The following is a 21173-nucleotide window of genomic DNA, read 5'->3' as shown; positions in this document are numbered from 1 at the left end:
ACCAAGTTCGCCCCTCGAAGGGACGGCCCTTATGTGGTCCTATCTGCAAAGGGGCCTTGCAACTACGAGATAGCTGCCCCGGAAAATCCAACCCAGATACTAGGGACATATCACGTGTCCTCCCTCCGACCATGCGTTCTGGACGAAACTAATGATTCACACCACGTCGTCCCTCTGCGTCGGCCCGGCCGCCCCAGGAATGTTCACCGAAGCACTGCCGAGTCGTCTAGCGCTCCAGTAGGGAGAGAACTGTAACACCACCCCTGCCTTTTCAATTTTCGCGCCCAACTCGCCGGCTAAGTCGTTGCGTTACCCGACTACCCTCGTCGAAGAGCCACCGTCGATTTCCGATGATACCGATCCACACCCCTTCCAACGAAGTGGGAGCATAGAGACCGCATCACCCTTTTCTACGCAGAGGCTATTTAAGAAGCTGCTACCCCAGGAAACGAGACACTCTGCGCTCGACCTTCGTTGTACGAACACACCTGCACCGCACCGATTGACATCACCGAAACAACCAGAGCTTTCCAGCGAACCAGGCGTTCAACAAAACTGTCCGTTACTGGACAATAACTACTCAAGGCCACCATTATATTCAGCCCCGCTGTAATAGGTAAGAGTTTTTCTTTATTATATTTCAATTAACCTACAGTTCTCTGGGACGGAGTAAGCAATGTCCCTTTGAACTACAACGTACCTTACTTACTAACACAACAAACCTTTTTTAAGCCTATATATTTTCCTCTATTTTATACCTATTTTCCTGATTGAGCGAAGTCACATACCATCCAACTAGCTAGCCATTTTCAACATGGCTACCCCCAAGAGCTCCGCACTCTTGGAGGGATTTTCCCTTGCGGACGCCATTGCCCTGGCCAGTGACCCTCAGGCCAAACTCGCCCAGGTAAACGAATTTATTCGTTTATACTCCACTGCAGCAGCCCCTACGCCCGAGACCAAAGACATCATCAGTAGCAATCAACGCTAACTCCAACCAATCCACCCAACGCCAGCCCCAACCGTGCCCAAGGTCATCTCCGACAGTGCCGCTACCCGTCTACCGCACACGGACCGCCGAGAGAACGACGGTTTCGTCAAGGCCGGCAAACGCGCTAACAAGCGCCGCCGACAACAGCCTTTTCTGTCTTCGTCCGAGTCATCTTCCTCCTCGGACAACGAATCGGACTTAGAACCAAGTCCAAGTCTCCACCACCAATCGTCATACGACAGAAGTCCTTTCAGCCGAAAATTCTTCGTGCCATGGACAATCACGGCATCACCGCCCGTAGGTCTGTAAACACCAAAGACTCAATTCGAGTCTACCCGAACTCTATCGACGATATTCGTCGTCTATCCTCTTTACTGGACGAATCCAAAGTCCAATTTTCTACTAACCAACTACAGCAGGACCGTGACCTCCATGTACCTGTCCGAAAAAATCAAACTTTTTGTCCCGAACTTCTCTTCCTACAGAAGTGACCGTGAAAACCGCAGTGCCGGCGGTGTCGCCATACTAGTTAGGAACTCATTAAAACACAGGCCTATCTCTTTGGCCACAAACTCTTTAGAAACAGTAGGCATCGAAGTTTCACTAACCTCCGGTCCTCTTAGGATTATTTCTCTCTACTCCCCCCCTTCGGACAGAGACCTTTCTGAACTCCCCCTTCTACTCCCCCCAGGCGCTCCGACCATCGTTGCAGGCGACTTCAACGCTAAACACGTCTCTGGGGGCTGTCGACAAACAAACAATAAAGGCAACTCCCTTCTAGCCAAAATTCTTCAGTTCAACCTCACAGTTGAAGCACCATCTGACCCCACATTCCTCCCTACCCCCCACCATCAATACCCTGACATTCTTGACATTTTCGTCACGAAAAATGTCACACTTTCCGCCGATCCTATCGTCTTAGACGCATTAAGCTCGGACCATCTCCCAGCCCTTATTGAAGTCGGCCGCCCAATCCTCAACCCCCCAAACCCAACCACGTCACTAGACTGGTTGCACCTTCGTTACACCCTGGAAAAATCTTCATTCAAGTGCACTCCAATTCGCACAATAGCGGAACTTGACGAAGCTGTGAATCTCCTGTCAAACGAGATTACCAGCGCAGTCGAGCTCTCCACTACCTCCCGCCCAACGCCCACCAAAGACAGAACCCTCCCAGCAGACATCCTTGACCTCCTTAAGAGGAAAAACAAGGCCCGACGTCTGTGGAATAAATACCGCGTCCCCGCCCAACGTGCAGAGGTAAACGCCCTTCAACGAGAACTAAAAACTCGTCTCACCGAATTCCGCAGCGCAACCTTCGGCGACTATATCGCTCAGGCAGAAAAACATCCACGAAGCACCTGGAAAGTGATCCGTTCTCTTTGTAACAGAGCTCCCCATCTTCCGCCTCTTAAACAGAACGGCTCCACCTATTCCTCAGACGAAGAAAAAGCTGCAATCTTCGCAGACCCTTTGTGTTTCCAGTGCTCCCCACTACCAAGCCCAGTGGATCTTGCCGACTTTCACGAGCGTACCAAAGCCGTCTCCCAGAACTTCGTTCCCTTGAATTCCGACTTCAAACACACGTCCCCACGAGAAATCTTTCTCATTATCCGCTCTCTAAAAAAGAGAAAAGCCCCTGGCGCTGACGGAATTGCTAACGGAGTCCTTAAAGTCCTGCCACCAAAGCACATAACCGCACTGTGCAACATCACAAACGCCATCATGCGGCTCCACCACTTTCCTTTGGTCTGGAAAGAAGCCACTGTCATCTGTCTCCCCAAAAAAGGGAAGCCGCTCAGCTCTCCCTCAAGCTACAGGCCCATCAGCCTGCTCAGTTCGCTGAGCAAAGTAGTAGAATCCGTCCTTCTCGCTCGGCTCTTAGACCACGTGGAGCAAAACAACCTTCTCCCTGATTTTCAACACGGTTTCCGCAGGCAACACGGCACCGGACACCAACTTCTTCGTGTAACTGAACACATCTCCGACAACCTCAACAAGCGGCGTCACACTTCCATGCTCCTTCTTGACGTCCAACAAGCCTTCGACCGAGTCTGGCACGAAGGTCTCATTTCCAAACTTATCGCCCTTAACATCCCACACTTTCTAGTTGGGGTTATCAGGTCCTTCCTCACAGACAGAAGCCTTCGGGTCCGCGTTGGCTCTGCTCTTTCTGCCAGTAAACCCGTCACAGCCGGTGTCCCACAAGGCTCCAAACTATCCCCTATTCTGTTTAACCTGTTTTGCGCGGACATCCCCTCCCACACTTCAATTCTGACTGCCCTGTACGCCGATGACATTGCTATCATAAACTCTTCAAGTACCATTCTCCAATGCACGGCAAGAATCAATAGGTTTCTCCCCCAGCTCCTAAACTGGTATCGGAAATGGAAACTTTCCATTAACGAGACCAAATCGGAAGCAATTTTCTTTTCCCGTAGGCTCCGAAAACCTCCCTCCATTATTGTCAACAACCGCCCAATCAAATGGAGCACCTCTGTCACGTACCTTGGCGTCGTTTTAGACAGATGCCTAAACTGGCGGCCCCACATTAAAGCGACACGCAACAAGGCTCTGGGTGCATTCATCGCACTTAAACCTTTCTTTCGAAACAACACCATCTCCCAACAGACCAAAATCCGTGCGTTTAACGCAATTATCAGGAGCATTTGCTCCTATGCCATTCCCGTCTGGGGCTGCGCCCTTCCCCATCGCCTAAAACCTTTACAAGGTACATACATGCGGATTCTTCGCTCCGCACTTAACTACCCGTGGTTCGTCAGAAACACCCAAATTCTGATTGAAACCGGACTACCTTCTCTCCCCGAGGCTGCAATCACATTCGCGGCAAATCTTCGGGCCTCAGTGTCAGGCCACCCAAACCCCACCATCTCGGCACTCTCCAACTTCTCACCGAAACCCAACGACCGTTTCAGAAGGCCCTGTCACCTTCTACAATGAGCCGCCCTCTCCCGCTCAAATTTATTTCCTAGTTTCGCTTTTTAGCGCGAGTGTCCACCCACCACATCAGAGGTGGACCACCTACTCCCGTTTCCACCCCAATACTCCCGTCCACCAACACTTTCCCGATTTCCCATCTCAACTCTATGCCTAATCCCCAGCTTTCCATTTGTCTCCCGGGGATGAAAAATCCACAGAGTTTACCTTCCCGCTCGAGGAGGGGTTTTAGTCGGTAAAAATCCGACACTACCTCCCTTCAGGGGGTGTCTTTTGAAGATTTCCCCTCCTGGAGCATAATCTAAACAAAAAAAAAAGGAAAACAGGAAACGAGAGTGGTTGGCCACTCTTCTAACAGCTCCTCTAGACTGAGCATCCTTCGGGGTCTAGTCTATCTGGAAGTTAGTAGAGACCAACACCTACTGCACCCCTTGGGTCAGCCTTGCTTCTCGCGCGCCTCCGGCCTGGTTAAGTGTATCGGCTATCAAAGACTACCCTGGTAGTTGATAGTTGTTAAGTTAAGTTTAAACATTCTTTGTTTTCTGTCTAAATAAATGTGTTAAACTCTTTAGACATTTCGTTCCCCAAAAGAACGCGTAATAAGCTTCATTTGTTAAAACTAGCATTTTCTATGTTACATGGTAACTACTCTCATGAATTTTTTTCAGTGCAGTATTACACGATTTTTTCGGTTTTTCTATATTTTTACCCTCTGTCACTTCATAGAGTCGTTTTAGTTTTTTTTTGTTTTCATAAATAAAGGGAATTGTACATACCACAATTCCATGGATTAAACAGAAGATACAGATCGTTTTCATAATTTTGAATCTTATCTGGTTCACTTGACTTCTGAGTATTTGTCTCTACTTTAAGGCTCCAAATTCCTACAGGGCAGTCAGGTGGTGAATATATCTAAAATAAAATAAACACATACATATATTATAGGTATTAATGTGCAAATCTTAAATGTAGGTACCTACCTAAATTCTTCAATTACTATAATTTTAATAGATAGAGAACTGTTATTTCACTTGGGGTGAGAATAGGCATGCACATTCTGTTATGATTTTCCATTATTTATTAATAATTTACTAAATTAGTTTCGAAAATATTGCTTAATTTAACGCAATATATATTCGACACTCAAGGTGTTATCTTAAATTAGAAACTCCGTTTTTTATGTAGAATATATTATTGGATAGATTCGACCTTTGCTTGAAGAAAATCCATATCAATGAATAAAATGCAACAAGATTTTCACAAATTTTTACTTCGAAGTAACAATTGTTTCGCCTATGTTGGCTTTCTTAGACTTCGGGTACTTACTACTAATATTACAAAGTATATACAGTGTTATTGGGATTAGTTCAAAACAAATTTAGAAATGGTGAATTATGGTCATTTAGTAATACACCTATTTTTTTAGATTTATTAATCTCTAAATTTTCAAGTACCTAACGTCATTTTTTTTTATTTTCTATATGTAAAATATCCAAATTATTATTAAACAAATGTTTCTAATCAGTGACGTGTTTGGCAGAGGTAGAATCTATCTTGTTTTTGATGTAACTATTTGATGCTCATTTAATCTTTTTTTAAAATTTCTGCCTGTTTGACCTACATAAACTTTTTGGCAAGACCCATATGGTAACTTATGTAAACCTACCTGATTTTCAATATTTAATTTGCTAAGATTGGCGAAACAATTGTTACTTATGAAATAAGAGTTTGTGAAAATCTTGTCGTAGGTATGAAAAATACCAATTAAATGAGGTCCAATACGTCAAAGTCGTTTCAATAGCTTTTTAAAAAAATGCAAAAGAAAAACGCAATTTATAACAATGTTTTTAGCAGTGGTCCTTGAGAATAAAAAATTATACTGAACATATCAAATAACTACCAAATGTAAGTTTGACCGAAGAAGTAGTTCCTGCACAATTGTATTTGTGTAAAAATTAAAAATTTTGTCTTCAAAAAATGGAAGGGCCTGTTCCTATTCTATTTTTATTTAACAATTTAAGAGCAAACATACATTCTTTTGCGAATAACTTTTCTTTAAATTTTATTTGTACGTAAAAAACTTATAGTATCATTCGAAAGAATGAGAAATTTTACGAAAAAGAAAACATATATAATATGTATTTTGGGCAGTAAACTGGAGTGAGTAGTTTGTTAACTAAGGTCCCAAATGACGCTGCGCCGACCGCTCAATGAAATAGGCTTGTAGAAGCGCGCACGCTGGACGTAAATGGCTGTAACTTTTGATTGCAAAAGGATATGAAATCAACTGAAGATGAAAGAGTACTACAATTTTTAGTATTTTTCTAAGTACTTTAATGATTACATTATATTTTGAATTTTGCAAATTCGTTATCAGTATGCCCAAAAACTCCGACTAACTGATTTTCAGCATTATTTAACAAACTAATTTTGCAGTTTTTTGTTATGAATAAACAAATAGAGATTTAATGTACAATACCAACCGATAGACTTTGAACCTTAACAAATTTAATATTTTTGAAGAAATTCTAAAAGTTTATATGAATTTTTATACAGTTAACAAAGTATTCCTGAGCAGTGCTTTTTTTACTACGTTTACTTTACTAATACGCGTTTTGTATAGACTTGTGCTACATTTACTTGTATCTACCGGTCAACAGCAAAAACCGTTTGGACACTCGTAGACGACAACATTTGCTACCATCGTTCGAGAAAAAACAAAAATCAAAAGAACAGCGACTAGCGTGAGGGATTCCAATCTTATTCACACGTAAGGGATCTCATTTTTATTTACACACAGAGTTCAGTCAATGACCGATGACAACTTATTTCGTACTTTCTTATTTTCTTGAGTACTAATTTTTACATTTTTCTTTTTCTGAAGCATTTTGCTTCCCTGAAAACAAAACAAAAACGCTTTGGAAGAATCATTCTATTTATTCCGTAGTTCTAAAGTAAAAATAAATTTTGCTCTACCTAAATTATCATTTACTTCTGAACAAGAAGCATTTTCTATATCTGACACATTTATCCACATCAATGTAATTCCATTTTATTCTGGAAAATCCCATCAGTTGTCAATAACTATTGATTGCAATGATGTAAAACCACGTGCGAATTCTGGTATTTTTCAAGGAATTAAATGTAGATTACGAGAAAAGGCTAGAAATATGTTTTCATATAAAACTACTTTTATTTGTATTTTCTTGAGATCCGCACTGATAGAAAATTTTGAAGATAAAAGAATTGAACGAACTCTCGAATACGATTTAATACAAATTGTTCAGAAACTATATTAAAATTACTTCAATTAGAATTAAAATTACTTCACTAAGAAATGCGGATAATGCACTTAAAAAAGTGATAGGATATGAAAATCGAGCATTGCATATGTTTCTGATAAATATTAAAGAACTGTTTAGGACTTTTTTAATTTATACTATCACTTAAAGATACGCAAACACCACAATTGGCGACGAGGATAAAACAAAAAGGAAAAAGGAGTAAGTACTACTACTAATGTACATTACTAAATTAGTAACAAAATGTCAGATAATTAAGTTCCAATAAGTGATAACTCATCAATAACTCTGACAAATGGTACTTAAATGTAAAAATTGACGAAACTAACATCAAGTGCCAGATAAAAGGGTCCAATAAGTTAATAACTCATTAATACATTTTGACAAATAGAAAAATTCCAATTAATTACTCATCAATATGTTTACAAAAAAGCACAGTGGAAAGTTCCAAAGAGTTAATTGCTCATCAATATGCCTGCAAAAAAGCGCAGTGGAAAGTTCCAATGAGTTAATTACTCATCAATATGTTTACAAAAAAGCACAGTGGAAAGTTCCAAAGAGTTAATTGCTCATCAATATGCCTGCAAAAAAGCGCAGTGGAAAGTTCCAATGAGTTAATTACTCATCAATATGTTTACAAAAAAGCACAGTGGAAAGTTCCAAAGAGTTAATTGCTCATCAATATGTCTGCAAAAAGTGCAGTATTGCGACAAAACTAATACATGGTTCAAAACGTATTTCGTAACCTATATGAAAAAAAAGAGAAAAAACAATAAAATCAACAATAAAATTAATATCATCACAATTACGATGTTCAAAGGGATGAAAATTAGAAAATTTTATATTTTCAGATTAGCCTAACAACTCTGAAATGTCTCACGTACCAGTATTAGAAGCATTTGAGTGCGAAGGTGATCTTAATTCCGTGGGTTCTTGATGTGAAAAATGGTAACGTGCACTAGAAATATACTTTCTAACAACGAACACGGAGCAACGTAATAAGAAAAGAGCCACACTCTTGCATACTGGGAGTCTATCCTTGCAAGATATTTTATTTAACATTCCGGGAGCTTACGTTAATGAGGGTGAAGGAGTTGATGTTTATGAAACAGCTATTCAAAAACTGGATGAATATATTTCCTCAAAACAAAGTAGTGTTTACAAGAGACATGTTTTTAGATTAATGAAACAAGAACAATGTGAAAATTTTTAAAAATTTTCAGTGAGGTTACGACGGCAAAGTTAAAAATGTAAATTTACTGATGAAAATCAAAATATTATTGATCAAATAACCGAGAAGTGCCTTTCTGCAGAATTAAGGAGATACAGTAACAGTAGATAAAATAATAATTGAAGCAAATGCGATTGAAATCGTTGAAAGACAATTAAACGATTCCAATGAAAAATTAACTTGCGGAGTCGAAGACAAAATGAAGAAATTTGGTACAGAGAAGCAGATCTCATGTAGTAGATGTAGTAGCACAAATCATAAAAGTGATAGTAGTCGATGTCCAGGCAAAGATAAAATCTGCATTAAATGTTGTTACAGGGAGCATTTTCAAAAGCAATGCAGGACGAAGGTTAACAAACGTAAAAATAATACTCAATTAAACCCAACAACTAATTATTATAAGAAATCCAAGGTTGGGTTAACTAACAAACCACATACTGCAATCGATTACATTTTTCACATAGACGATGACTCTACAGACTGTCAGTTAAGGGGAGTAACTGTTCAGATGCCTATTGACTCGGGGAGTAAATACAATATTATTAAAGGAGTAAGGTTATAGTGTCAAATCAGCAGAAAGATCCGGATAAAATCTTACAAGCTTACGGGGCTAAAAACCCATTATAAATAATTGGATCGTTTGAGGCATGAATAACAATAGGAACTAATAATTCTGAAGCCACATTTTACGTCATACGCAATGGGTCGAGGAATCTGCTAGGAAAAGAAATGGCCATTCGTTTAAAAATATTAAAGTTAGGATAAAATGTTAATTTGGTGAGTGGAGCTCTATTTCCCAAGTTTAAAGGGGTACAATTAGAGATTGTTATTGATAAAGCTATTAGACCCATTTGTCAAGCGTATAGACGGGTACCTATTCTTCTAGAAACTAAAATAAACGGCAAAATCGAGGAGTTAATAAAAACGGATATTTTCGGACCGGTAAATCAGCCCTCATCCTGGGTAATTGTAATTATATGGAAAAAATGAATTTGAACTGATTACGAATCATAAACCCTTGGAAGTTATTTTTGGAGAGCGATCAAAACCCTGTCATCGTATTGAGCGCTGGGTATTACGATTGCAAGCCTATAAGTATAAAGTTATTTATAAGCCCAGAAAACATAATATAGCTGACTGTCTCTCACGATTGTGCAAAATTCAAAACTTCAATTCTTTCGATGATGAATATCATGTCAACCAAATTATAGAGTATACACGACCAACTGCATTATCGTTAGACTGTATAGCTTATGCATCAAAAAATGACAAGGAGCTTCAATTAGTTAGAAAAGGCGGAACAGTTGGGATGCTAGTGTCGAAAAATACCAGTTGTTTGAGTATGAGCTTTGGCTACATGACGATATTTTGTTGAGAAGCAATAACTGTAATACCAATAAAGTTAAAACATCAAGTTTTAGGAGCCGCACATGAAGATCATCTGGGAATAGTAAATATGAAGGCTAGATTACATACAAAGGTTTGGTAGTCTAAAATAGATAAGGATGCTGAAGATGCAGTAAGATACTGTAGGGGTTGTATATTAGTATCGGGGCCAAATCCTCCTAACCCCATGAAGAGATGCGAACTACCATTACAAGCTTGGATTGATTTTAGGTCTACTGCCCAGCGGAGACTATCTTTTCGTAATCATTGATTACTTTAGCGGGTACAAATTATAAGATCTATATCAGCAAACGATACAATAAAGGTGCTGAAAGAAATTTTTTCGCGAGTAGGAATTCCTAGTAGCATAACAGCTGATAATGGTAGACAATTTATCAGTCACGAATTTAAAACATTCTGTACAGTTAGGTATTAAAATCTACCACACAATTCCTTATTGGCCTCAACAAAACTTGGAAGTCGAAAGATAAAATCGAGATATAATTAAGAGATTAAAAATCAGTCAGGCTCTAAAGTCTAATTGGAAGGATGATCTTTTAGAATATTTGATGATGTATAACAGTACACCACACGGGTCTACAGGGAAAGTCTCCTTCGGAATTATTATACGGTAGACAATTTAGAGATAAGCTGCCATGCTAAATAGATTTGGAAAGTAGGGATATTTACTTAGAAATTAGGGACAAAGATAAAGAAATGAAATGTATGGGTAAATTAAATGAAGACAGGAGAAGAAAAGTCATGGATAGACAGATAGAAGTTGGTGAAAAAGTTTACGTAAAAAACCTAATCGAAGAAAATAAGTTAACTCCCCAATTCAACCCCATACCACATACTGTGGTAAGTACCAAAGGCAATGAAATAAATGTTGAAAACGATGCCACAGGTTAAGTATATAAAAGAAATGTAGTTCACTTGAAGAAAGCGGAAGAGCAATGGACTATAGTCGATATTCAAGATTCACAAAAAGAAGAAAACGGTAACCAACAAAGTAAATTTTGAATTAAAAGTTTATTTAGGGATTTTGTAGTTAGGGATTGAAATATTTATAATCAAAATAGTTAAGTTAAGTTATGTATTAAAATTTGAATTAATTGTTTATTTTCATAGTTTTGTAATTGTAGCAGAGAATTAAGTTTATACTTAAAATCATTGAAATTAAAAGCAATACAAAAAGGAAGAGATGTGGTATTCTGATGTATGTGTATATATGTGTTAAGATAATGTACGAAAGAATGACTAATGAAGGTTACGATTACGGTACAAGGATGTACAGGCAGTTCTGGTCGAGAGCAGAGAGAATGCAGACGTCTTGTACGGTGTGGCGATATTACTGACAGGCGAATAACTACACATTTTTGTTAACCGAGATGTACACAAACACCACACTATTAATGCGCAAGTTTATGAAAAATCAAAAAATGTATTTTCGGCACAAAACGTACCAACTGACAGACACACAACCAACACTCATGTCAACGTCTACGAGAAATATCTTTCCTAGACCACAATTATCATCTCGTTATTAACAAAAAGAGGATCCCATGAACCTGTGGGGGCGTCCATTATTACGTGAAGCGTTTAGGGAGGAGGGGTCTAGTCAAATCTCGCTCAATCTTACGGGGGGAGAGGGGTCTCAATAAATATTTTCCCTTAAGAGACAGTGTAAAAGATTGCGATAAATTGGGTTAAATTAAGTAAAAAGCATGTTTCTCCACTATTAGTGGTGTTAAAATACACAATAATATTTATCGCAGTTATATGAATGCAAGTAATAAAGTAGCCCCTTCATTGCTCAACCGAGATGAGCCAAATCTCACGACATTTCACCAGGGGGTCGAAAATAGCCAAAATCGCCTTACGCAATTAATGAACGCCTCCTTTCCAACGTTGTTTTTTCTTGTGTTTTTATTTTAATTACAATACATACATTTCTATGAAATTTACTAAAATAAGAAGGTGCATTTTTGATTTAAAATTATTTAANAACTAAAATAGAATATGTAAACTTTTCCCCGGTTAATCAGTTTTTTGTTAACCGCGGTTTTGACTCAAGCTAAAAACTGGTTATTGGAGTAATTGGTCAAACTAAAACGTAAAAAAAAACAAACCTAAAATTTTTAAAGTTCAATTTAAAATACAACTCAAACTCTGTTCGGTGTCGATGTATTCGATATTTGTATATTTGTAAATTTTTTTTATGTAATGTATCGTGTTTTCTGTGTAACTTCAAATTGTGTTACAAACAGCTTTGGACCTCTTTATTAAAACCTTCAGGTAGATATCAAACGTTGGGAAAGTCCGAGTCCCCAACTACGTCACATCGGACCTTCTCTGGGCACCTGAAGGATGCATAGCAACAACAGAAGCATTGACCAAGGGGTCTGTTTACTTAGGGGCGTGTCCTATTTTGTTGTAGACTATTTAAGTCTTGAACAAAAGATTCATATTCAGATTCAATTCACTTCAATATTCAATTCATATACAATTCAAATCAATTCATATTCAATTCAATTCAATCATATTCAAAGTATTCAAATATAAAAGTTTCACAGCCATCTTCGAAAAAACATTAAACGATTTTAGTTTCTTTCAGAAACAACAGTAAGTAATTTGCAAACTAGAGAAGATGGGTAAAAGAAACTGTAGTACCTTTCGAAAGAGAATAAAATTCTCCATAAGGCTATGAAAATACATACAGGGTGTTCCATTTAAAAAAATTGTTCGAAATTAACCAAATCCGTGATTAAATATCTAACACCCTGTATGCAGTTAACTCATTTTGAAAGTATATACGGAAAACTCGAGCATCTATCTATCTCTCCTGAGAATATTGTTGCTGCAGCTTTCTTACTGTAAGATAGGCATGCTTTCTCGCTACCTACTGCTCTGTGCTACCTTTTTAAAAAAAATAATATATTGAAAACGGTAAATTTTAGAAGTATAAAAGCCTTATAAAATTCCACCTTAAATCATAAGTAAAATTCAAAGCCGTCATAATATACAGGGTGTACCATTTAAAACAAAGTTGATGTTAACTTCCGGTATAACCGGAAATGCCACATAAACGCCGAAATTTAAATCAAAGTTGTTTCCGAAATATTCTAATGGGTGTTCACAATGAGACACCCTGTATATACAAAAAGCTATCGGTTGATTGATTCAGTTTTTGTTGAATGTGTAAATGGAAAAATATTGTTTCTTTTGGATTATTATTAAGTAATGTTGGTAAACACTGAATTTTAATAAATAAAAAGTGTATGATTTTAAGTGGTAATAGATAATATATTTATATTATTATACACTATATCCGTGAATCTCATTCTGTCAGGCTACCACCATTAAATAGAAATTCTTTTCGTCCAGTAGTTACTGAGAAAATGCAACTTTTTTACCCGCAGTCATTTTGACCCTTTTAAGTTTGCAAAACAAAATTAGCAGACAAAATGTAAACCATCGGATAATTAGCCGCAACAAAAATTGTAAAATTGGTTAAAAAAATTCTTGACAGCTAAAACCGGGCTCATAATTAGTCGCTAATTACCCGCTGATTATTTAGACTAACAACCAGATGGTTCAAATTTCTTTTTTAAAATGGCGTTCTTTTCTGATCTAGATTTTCTATAGCATTTTCAAACCTAAATTGTCTGGTCTATTAAGGATCTTTAAATTTTACGTTATGAAAGTAGTTCACGTGATTGACCACTGCTTTTTATTTTATCGTATTTTATGGCAGAGAGTCAAACATTCCTGCTACATTTTTATATCACATATGTCGGGAAATTATCAAGTGCATAATTCAATTTTTGATGAACACCGCAGAACTCACCAAAAGAACCGAGCAAGGTAACGTTGTTACTCCTTTATCATGTTATCGGACACCTGTATTATTAAAGCGCAGTACCTTCGGAGCTTCGAACTCTAAAAAAAGTCATGACTCATGGCTAATAGATTCAAAAATGAGGCTTCACGACCTATCTAAACATCTCCTAATGATGTCGATAAATTAGTACTACATATAAACAGCAGTAGAAGTAGCGCAAACTAATTGTTTCTCTCGGATTTGTCATCATGTTATACACAGAATATTTAGGGAGGGAGTTACTTGAAATTTAAAAATCTACTTTTTTTTAAAGCTGTGATTCAACAAATCAAATAATTTTTGAAAACAACTTTGCGAGATTCTATATTTTTTTTATTCGTCATTATCCTGAAAAGATGCGTCGGTAGCAATTTTTGGCAAATTTCAGCTCTATTCTATTTTAACCCCTACTCTCATACATACATGCTACCATGATACATATGAATTGGAAATTGGAAACTAGTTAATTAATGATTAACTAGATGCGTTGATTATTCGCATGATAGACGTCTAAGAATCTTTGCAAGATATGAAAAGAAAACTTTTATGTAACTTAATCTTAAACTGCATTAAGGTGTTTTTTTCTCTTACCTCTACTGTAAGAGTATTTTCCATTAACGCCAGCAAACCGACATTCCATAATTTACCAGTGTCTGCATATTTTTTAGTAGGATCTACAGTTACTACGCCCTGTGTTCCTTTAATTGTGATAGGGTCAGGTCCTAAAACATGTATATATATAAAAAGTAGACACATATTAAATATCTAAATATAGCGTATCCTTTTTTAGAATGCATGTGTATAATACACGAAAAATTATATCTATAGCCCATAAGATCTGCAGAATACATCATTTTTAAGAACTACGTAGCTCTTCGTATGCTCAGATCAGTCTGTTTGCCAAGAAACAAATTCGTCATTCCGCTACTACATCAGGTCGAACGATAGTGTTGGATGTCCTTGTGTCGATAAGCATTCGAACAATGTAGTGATTTATGGATTCCTTAATGGACAATTAGTTCCGTCCTGTCTTGAGGTGACGACTTCTTCGGGGGCTTATTGAGGAAGATCGTATTTTGTTTGAAGGGCACTCTCGACATATGTGATCTAATCTTCCACAATTCCAGCACTTCAGATGGTCACGGTAGTTGTTGCAGCCCACAGCAAAATGGCCAGACCTTCCACACTTTTATCATTTTAGATTTCGCTCTGGTGACTTTCTTCACATTGATTATGTATGAGCTACATGGTACTTTCTTTTGTAGTTATATGTATGTTAGCTCGTTAATTACGGCTTTTCGGTTGGGTGTGATGTGCCTGTTGTATATATTTATTGTCGTACATCATTTCTGGACGGTTAACAAAGTTATATTGTTGAGACTCGAGCATTCCTTAAATGTCCTCCTTTTCGTCGTAAGGAAATCATACAAAGTTGGAAGTGTAATCTTTGCTGACCTTACAATAGTCAGTTCTCGCTATAGCCGATAGTTTGACTTTTTACATTTATTTCTTTCAAACACCTTTCCAACCAGTACCAATTTATTTAACCACTATTATTAATTAAACAGTTACGACTAATCGTGAATTACCCCTACAAACCATATAAATTGCAAATCTCTAGAAAAGAGAAGTAGGAATTCAACGTCATTGAAGAATTTTATAGAAATTTTCGAAATTCCCACGGATTGTGGATAAGCATACACAATTGGAATACTCTAGAAGGGAAAAAGAACTAAAACTACATCATCGAATAATTTCATGGTACTTTCTAGAAATTTTCACGAATCGTGTCTATTTAACAGTTATAACTTATATGTCATTAGAATGTTTTCGAGGCGAGAAGGATGAATTCAACGTCATCGAAGAATATACAAGTCGTATATCGCTGTAAAGCTCGAGAATAGAAAAGGACGACTTTCTCAAAATAGAAAAAATCGAGATATTTCATGCCAGCTACTATCAGGATAAAGCAAAAATGGAGAGAAAAATAAAAGCTTTAGCGGCAATAAGTTCTGAAAGAAAAATAGATATAAATGCAGGACAGCAAGAACTAAAGGCAACTGAAGATGAAATGAAACAAAAAATGGAGTAGGACAAGAAGGCGAAAAAGGAGCAGAAAGAAATGAAGCAGAAATTAAAAGCAGCGCAAAATGATATGAAGATGGAAAATGAATAAATGAAAAGAAAAATAACGTGCATGAAGCAATAAATTTGAGAATGGAGGAAATGATACATGACATCAGAAACGAGATGGAAACGAAAATAAAAAAAAGAGAAATTAAGATGGAAAAAATGCGATATAGTAGTAAACTGGTAATTAATTATTACTAGTAGTGTTAATTAATGAGTAATTAGTTAAATAATCAATAAGTAGTGCGAAAGGTGTTTTATTACACAAGTTATAGATTTTTTCGTTTCTCATACTTCATCTGTCAAAGAAACTGCTCCTTTAGTTTACATTTTATAAGCAAAATTTCGCATAGTACTTAAAGTGATCCTGCAGTTGGTATCCTGTTACGAAATCGATTTTTTTTTGTTATCCAACTTGCATATTTCTATTACGCAAGGTAGAAATAAATAAATTTATTCAATGATACAGGAATTACTCAATACGTACGAATCAAAACTAAAAGAGGGTTAAAAGTTTTATTTAAAAAAAAACTGCGGTTATTTAACCTAACCTAATCCCCTCTTGGTTTGATTCACACATTAAGTATATAACAGAGAAAATATAGAAAATAGAATACAAGAATTATATCGAAACAGAGGGTGACTCAATATTATAATTTGCGGTATTTGTTTCAGTTTTTCAAATATTTCTTAAAGTATAGTAGATAGTATTTAAATTCTTTCTCTTAGTATTTTATCTAAAAATGGATTTTATATCATATAGTAACGCTAACATACGTTGTATTAATAGGCACACGATGATAAAATACATAATATGCACAACTGGTAAGTACTATTTGGATATCACATCATAATCGTGTTTATAGGCATTTCTGCTACAAACAAGATGATAAAATGCAAAATGCATACAATGCCTCTACAAAGTACAAGGATAGTTGTTTTAAAAGGAGAGTTATTTTTGATATGCCAAATCAACTATTAAATATTGAATGAATATGAACAATAAACCAAAAATTAAAAATCGAAACTTCTGAAGCGTAAGTATTCTACCTACATAAAATTTATTAATTACATTTTCATAAAACATCAAATGATTTTTAAACGTTGAGATAGATTTATTAGTTCCTTATAATTTGAAACTATAAACATTAAAAATTGTACATGGAAATTCTATCTCTTCTCTCGTTTTTTCGATACGATTAATTTAAGGACAAGAAATATTTTATTCCGCCAAAAGCTTTAGTGGATTGATGTTTACTGCTTAGTGCATAGATGAAATAAACATCTCAGTTTATCGATACAACAATCATAATAATAATATGCATATGTCGAAAAGTCACAATATAAGTAATAATTAATTAATAATACTCACCGAAACTAAAAATCAACCTTATTATGTCCTTTGTTTTATCGTACGCTCTATCCGAAAATCTAAGAGCCAATGTAAACTTTTGACCTCGTCGTAATACAGGAATTGGGTTTTCTTCATCGTGAACCAACTCATATGTATCGGTATGATGATTTCGAGCATTTTCAAGAGGATAAAGGTAAATTTGTTCCACTGTTAGTGACGACATCTTTATTTAAACCGTTAACAATAATTTTCCTGAATAAATGAAAATGAATACGACTCAATAATAATAATAATGTGCAATATAAACGAAAAAATAAGTCCACAGAAATATTATGAATTTTCATATTTGGTTTCTAAAATCGCTTGTATTTATACAAGGTTTATATAGAAATACCTAATCGCAGAATGAAGGAGCAATTACACTTTTTGAAATCGAAAGTATTCTATTCATATCTATTCAATTTCTATTTTGAACAGGTACCTATTTCAACACCTACACAAATTTAAAGCAATTAAATACAAATTATACACGTTAAAAATTTAAATTAATAATTCAAAATCATTAAAAGTAAATACATACCTTTTTTGGCAAGAGTTGTAATAATACTGAGAACAAGATATTAAAAAAAGCAGTCTAATTTACTTAAACAGCTTACAACTTATCATTATACATTTCCGCAAAAGTAATTATTTCGTGTGGTTATTAGGTTTCGGTAATAAGCCACCGGTAGTTTGATAATCCTAGCAAATAGTTGTAAGCACTACATTAAAGTTTCAAATTCGTACTCTAAGAATATACAGTATTTTCTCACGTTATATTTATTAGTGACTCATTTTTCTGAATATTTTTTTAAATCTACGAAAATATTATTATTATTTGTGGCATTTTAATTTAAATCAGTTACTGTTTTTACTACTTACCATCATGTAAATAAAGATTAGAAAACGAAAAGGCTCAGTATTATACTTTGTTCGTTTTTAAGAAAGGAAAAAAGAGTATTTGGAAGTATTAGTTAATTAGTTATAGCGTTTTAAACAATTAAATTGTTAATAATAAATTGCCCAACCACTTTTTGAAAATAAGCCATAAATCTTGGGCTCCCAGAAAATACTTTTTAAAAAAAGACTTGACGATAATATTTTTACTGCCAAAGCTGTTCAGTTGTTCTCAAACGGTTTGTTGAAAATTGCATTCACTTCTATTATTATGTGGTAAATTTATTACTGATAAGCAATGAATCGTTAAGTTATAAACATAAAGAATGACCTTTATACAATCATGTCAAAGGACGGTCACTGTCTCTGTACAAATCGAACTAAAATAGAATATGTAAACTTTTCCCCGGTTAATCAGTTTTTTGTTAACCGCGGTTTTGACTCAAGCTAAAAACTGGTTATTGGAGTAATTGGTCAAACTAAAACGTAAAAAAAAACAAACCTAAAATTTTTAAAGTTCAATTTAAAATACAACTCAAACTCTGTTCGGTGTCGATGTATTCGATATTTGTATATTTGTAAATTTTTTTTATGTAATGTATCGTGTTTTCTGTGTAACTTCAAATTGTGTTACAAACAGCTTTGGACCTCTTTATTAAAACCTTCAGGTAGATATCAAACGTTGGGAAAGTCCGAGTCCCCAACTACGTCACATCGGACCTTCTCTGGGCACCTGAAGGATGCATAGCAACAACAGAAGCATTGACCAAGGGGTCTGTTTACTTAGGGGCGTGTCCTATTTTGTTGTAGACTATTTAAGTCTTGAACAAAAGATTCATATTCAGATTCAATTCACTTCAATATTCAATTCATATACAATTCAAATCAATTCATATTCAATTCAATTCAATCATATTCAAAGTATTCAAATATAATTTCAACCATTCAATTCATATCCAAATTAATTTATATACCAATTCAAATCAATTTTATTCAACTTAAGCAATTAGTGTAAATAGTGTGAATAAAGTGTAAAAAGAAAAGCAGTCTTTATTTCGAAGTATATAACCAAAAGAGCCTTTGGCGGGATACCGCCATATACATCATCAACAATCAAATCAACACATCAAACAAACTCGACAACAACAATTTTAGCTTAAAGTCTCTACTTATTTTATTATTTCAACCTAAGAGATAAGGTAATTGTTGAGGAAAATCAACATGTTCATTGCGTTCCCTTTTGAATAACTTCTTTTATCTGAAACGATGTTTTCTACATCAGGGAATACTTTCTCTGATGGCGTTGAAGTGATTAGCATAGCAAGATAATTACAGGCTAATTTGCTCATTTGCTTTTCACCAATCTAGTGGAGATCCAGTTTTGTCAATTTGCTTTTCCTTAGAATATGTTTCGATTATACATACATAGGTGTACCTCAATTGATAATTTTTGAATTAATTTTTTTTAAAGCATTAGTCTGCAATTTCGTCGAAAGGGACATTGAAAAGAACATTACGAATGTTCAGATGTTCATTTGAGATATTTGTGCTGATTTGTTTAAAATTGTCTTTAAGATACAATATCTCAAATATCAGTANTAGTGGAGATCCAGTTTTGTCAATTTGCTTTTCCTTAGAATATGTTTCGATTATACATACATAGGTGTACCTCAATTGATAATTTTTGAATTAATTTTTTTTAAAGCATTAGTCTGCAATTTCGTCGAAAGGGACATTGAAAAGAACATTACGAATGTTCAGATGTTCATTTGAGATATTTGTGCTGATTTGTTTAAAATTGTCTTTAAGATACAATATCTCAAATATCAGTATAATCATATTTGTTTTGGAAAAAATGATTAAGGTTTTCTGTTTCTTCTTTCAAGCACTTGCAGACAGGTACTTTAAATTTAATATAAAAATTTTCATTTTGCAAATTACATTTTTGCGCACCCGGTATAACAAATGTTTCCAAAGTAAATCGTATTTTATTTACAAGCAATTTTTTTAAGGGATGTAGAAAAGTTAAATAATGGGCACTTGTTTATCAGTACTATTTTTCCATTTTTTAAGAAACATGGTTGATACTTTTTCAAATATCGCTTTATTTGGCGTTGACTGCAAAGTATATATACCTTTTTTTAATAGGGAGCGAAAAACAACGTTTGAAACTGATCGCAAATAGTTATTCGAATTTTTAATCATGTGAAAAAAACATGTAAGTCCAACTTCAGGAAAACCAAAAACGACTGTGTAACCGTTTCTTATAGCTTCAGCAGCATCAGCGAGTAAGACTGATGGTTTTCATTCTAGAAAGGCTTCTTTAGTGAAGTCGTCCTTTGTTTTTTTCTTGCTCATCACTTGTTCCTACGAATAAAAGGATAACCCTGCCAATTCAACTTATAGGTTGCGTTTGTCTGAACTATCTTTTAATGACTTTTTGCTAACTTTAACAATGCGTAGAAATGACAATTTTCAAATCCTAATCGTCTAAATAGACTCCACTAAATCAATGACGTACGGCTCGTCTTCGTCTAATTCGCTCATTGTACCACGTTTTGTTTTTAATTGGTGATACGGAAAGGATTCCTTTCTCCATTTAGATTTTTCAGGTTCAGTCATTTGGTTTTAGCGAAAAAGGTTTAATATGGCATTTAGTTTTGCAATCCCATTAACATACTTTTCTCGTATAAAATTCTTCATATTAGCAGACAAACGTCGAACTGGATTGATGTTTTTCGAGATTTATTATCGGTCTCGTACAATTATACTTGAGTGCTTGTATTGTGATACAACAAGTGTATATGTTAGGCCCGAAGACCGAAAACGCTCAGTGGTCGGAAAAAACGGCCACATCGCGTTCTGGCTGCCTTCGAACGCACAGAACGCGTTTTAGCTGTTTTTAAACGCTCGCAACGCGTTCTGGTAACTGTTGAACAGCCGGAACGCGTTTTGTCAATTGTTGAACGCTCACAACGCGTTCTTAATGTTCGGCGTGTTAT

The 21173-nt window shown here is 35.6% G+C and overlaps 1 protein-coding gene across 2 annotated transcripts in view; it reads right to left on the bottom strand.

Moving 5' to 3' along the window:
* Positions 1-18409, bottom strand: part of LOC108735918 (hemocyte protein-glutamine gamma-glutamyltransferase-like) — a 47590-nt gene extending 29181 nt beyond the window's left edge. The window contains exons 1-4 of one of the 2 annotated variants that reach the window (XM_018468149.1): positions 18157-18409; positions 17254-17487; positions 14343-14473; positions 4726-4861 (exon numbers count right to left, since the gene is read on the bottom strand). In XM_018468149.1, the coding sequence (XP_018323651.1) occupies positions 4726-4861; positions 14343-14473; positions 17254-17458 (472 nt within the window). In that variant the 5' untranslated portion in view covers positions 17459-17487; positions 18157-18409. Of the gene's footprint in view, positions 1-4725; positions 4862-14342; positions 14474-17253; positions 17488-17815; positions 18002-18156 lie in introns of those variants that run through there. The other variant, XM_018468148.1, reaches the window with a different exon arrangement.
* Positions 18410-21173: the final 2764 nt, after the last annotated feature.

The sequence above is a fragment of the Agrilus planipennis genome, unplaced genomic scaffold (assembly GCF_000699045.2).
Source record: "Agrilus planipennis isolate EAB-ADULT unplaced genomic scaffold, Apla_2.0 scaffold95, whole genome shotgun sequence".
In the NCBI taxonomy this organism is placed as follows: domain Eukaryota; kingdom Metazoa; phylum Arthropoda; class Insecta; order Coleoptera; family Buprestidae; genus Agrilus; species Agrilus planipennis.
This window is presented reverse-complemented; position numbering and strand designations above follow the sequence as displayed.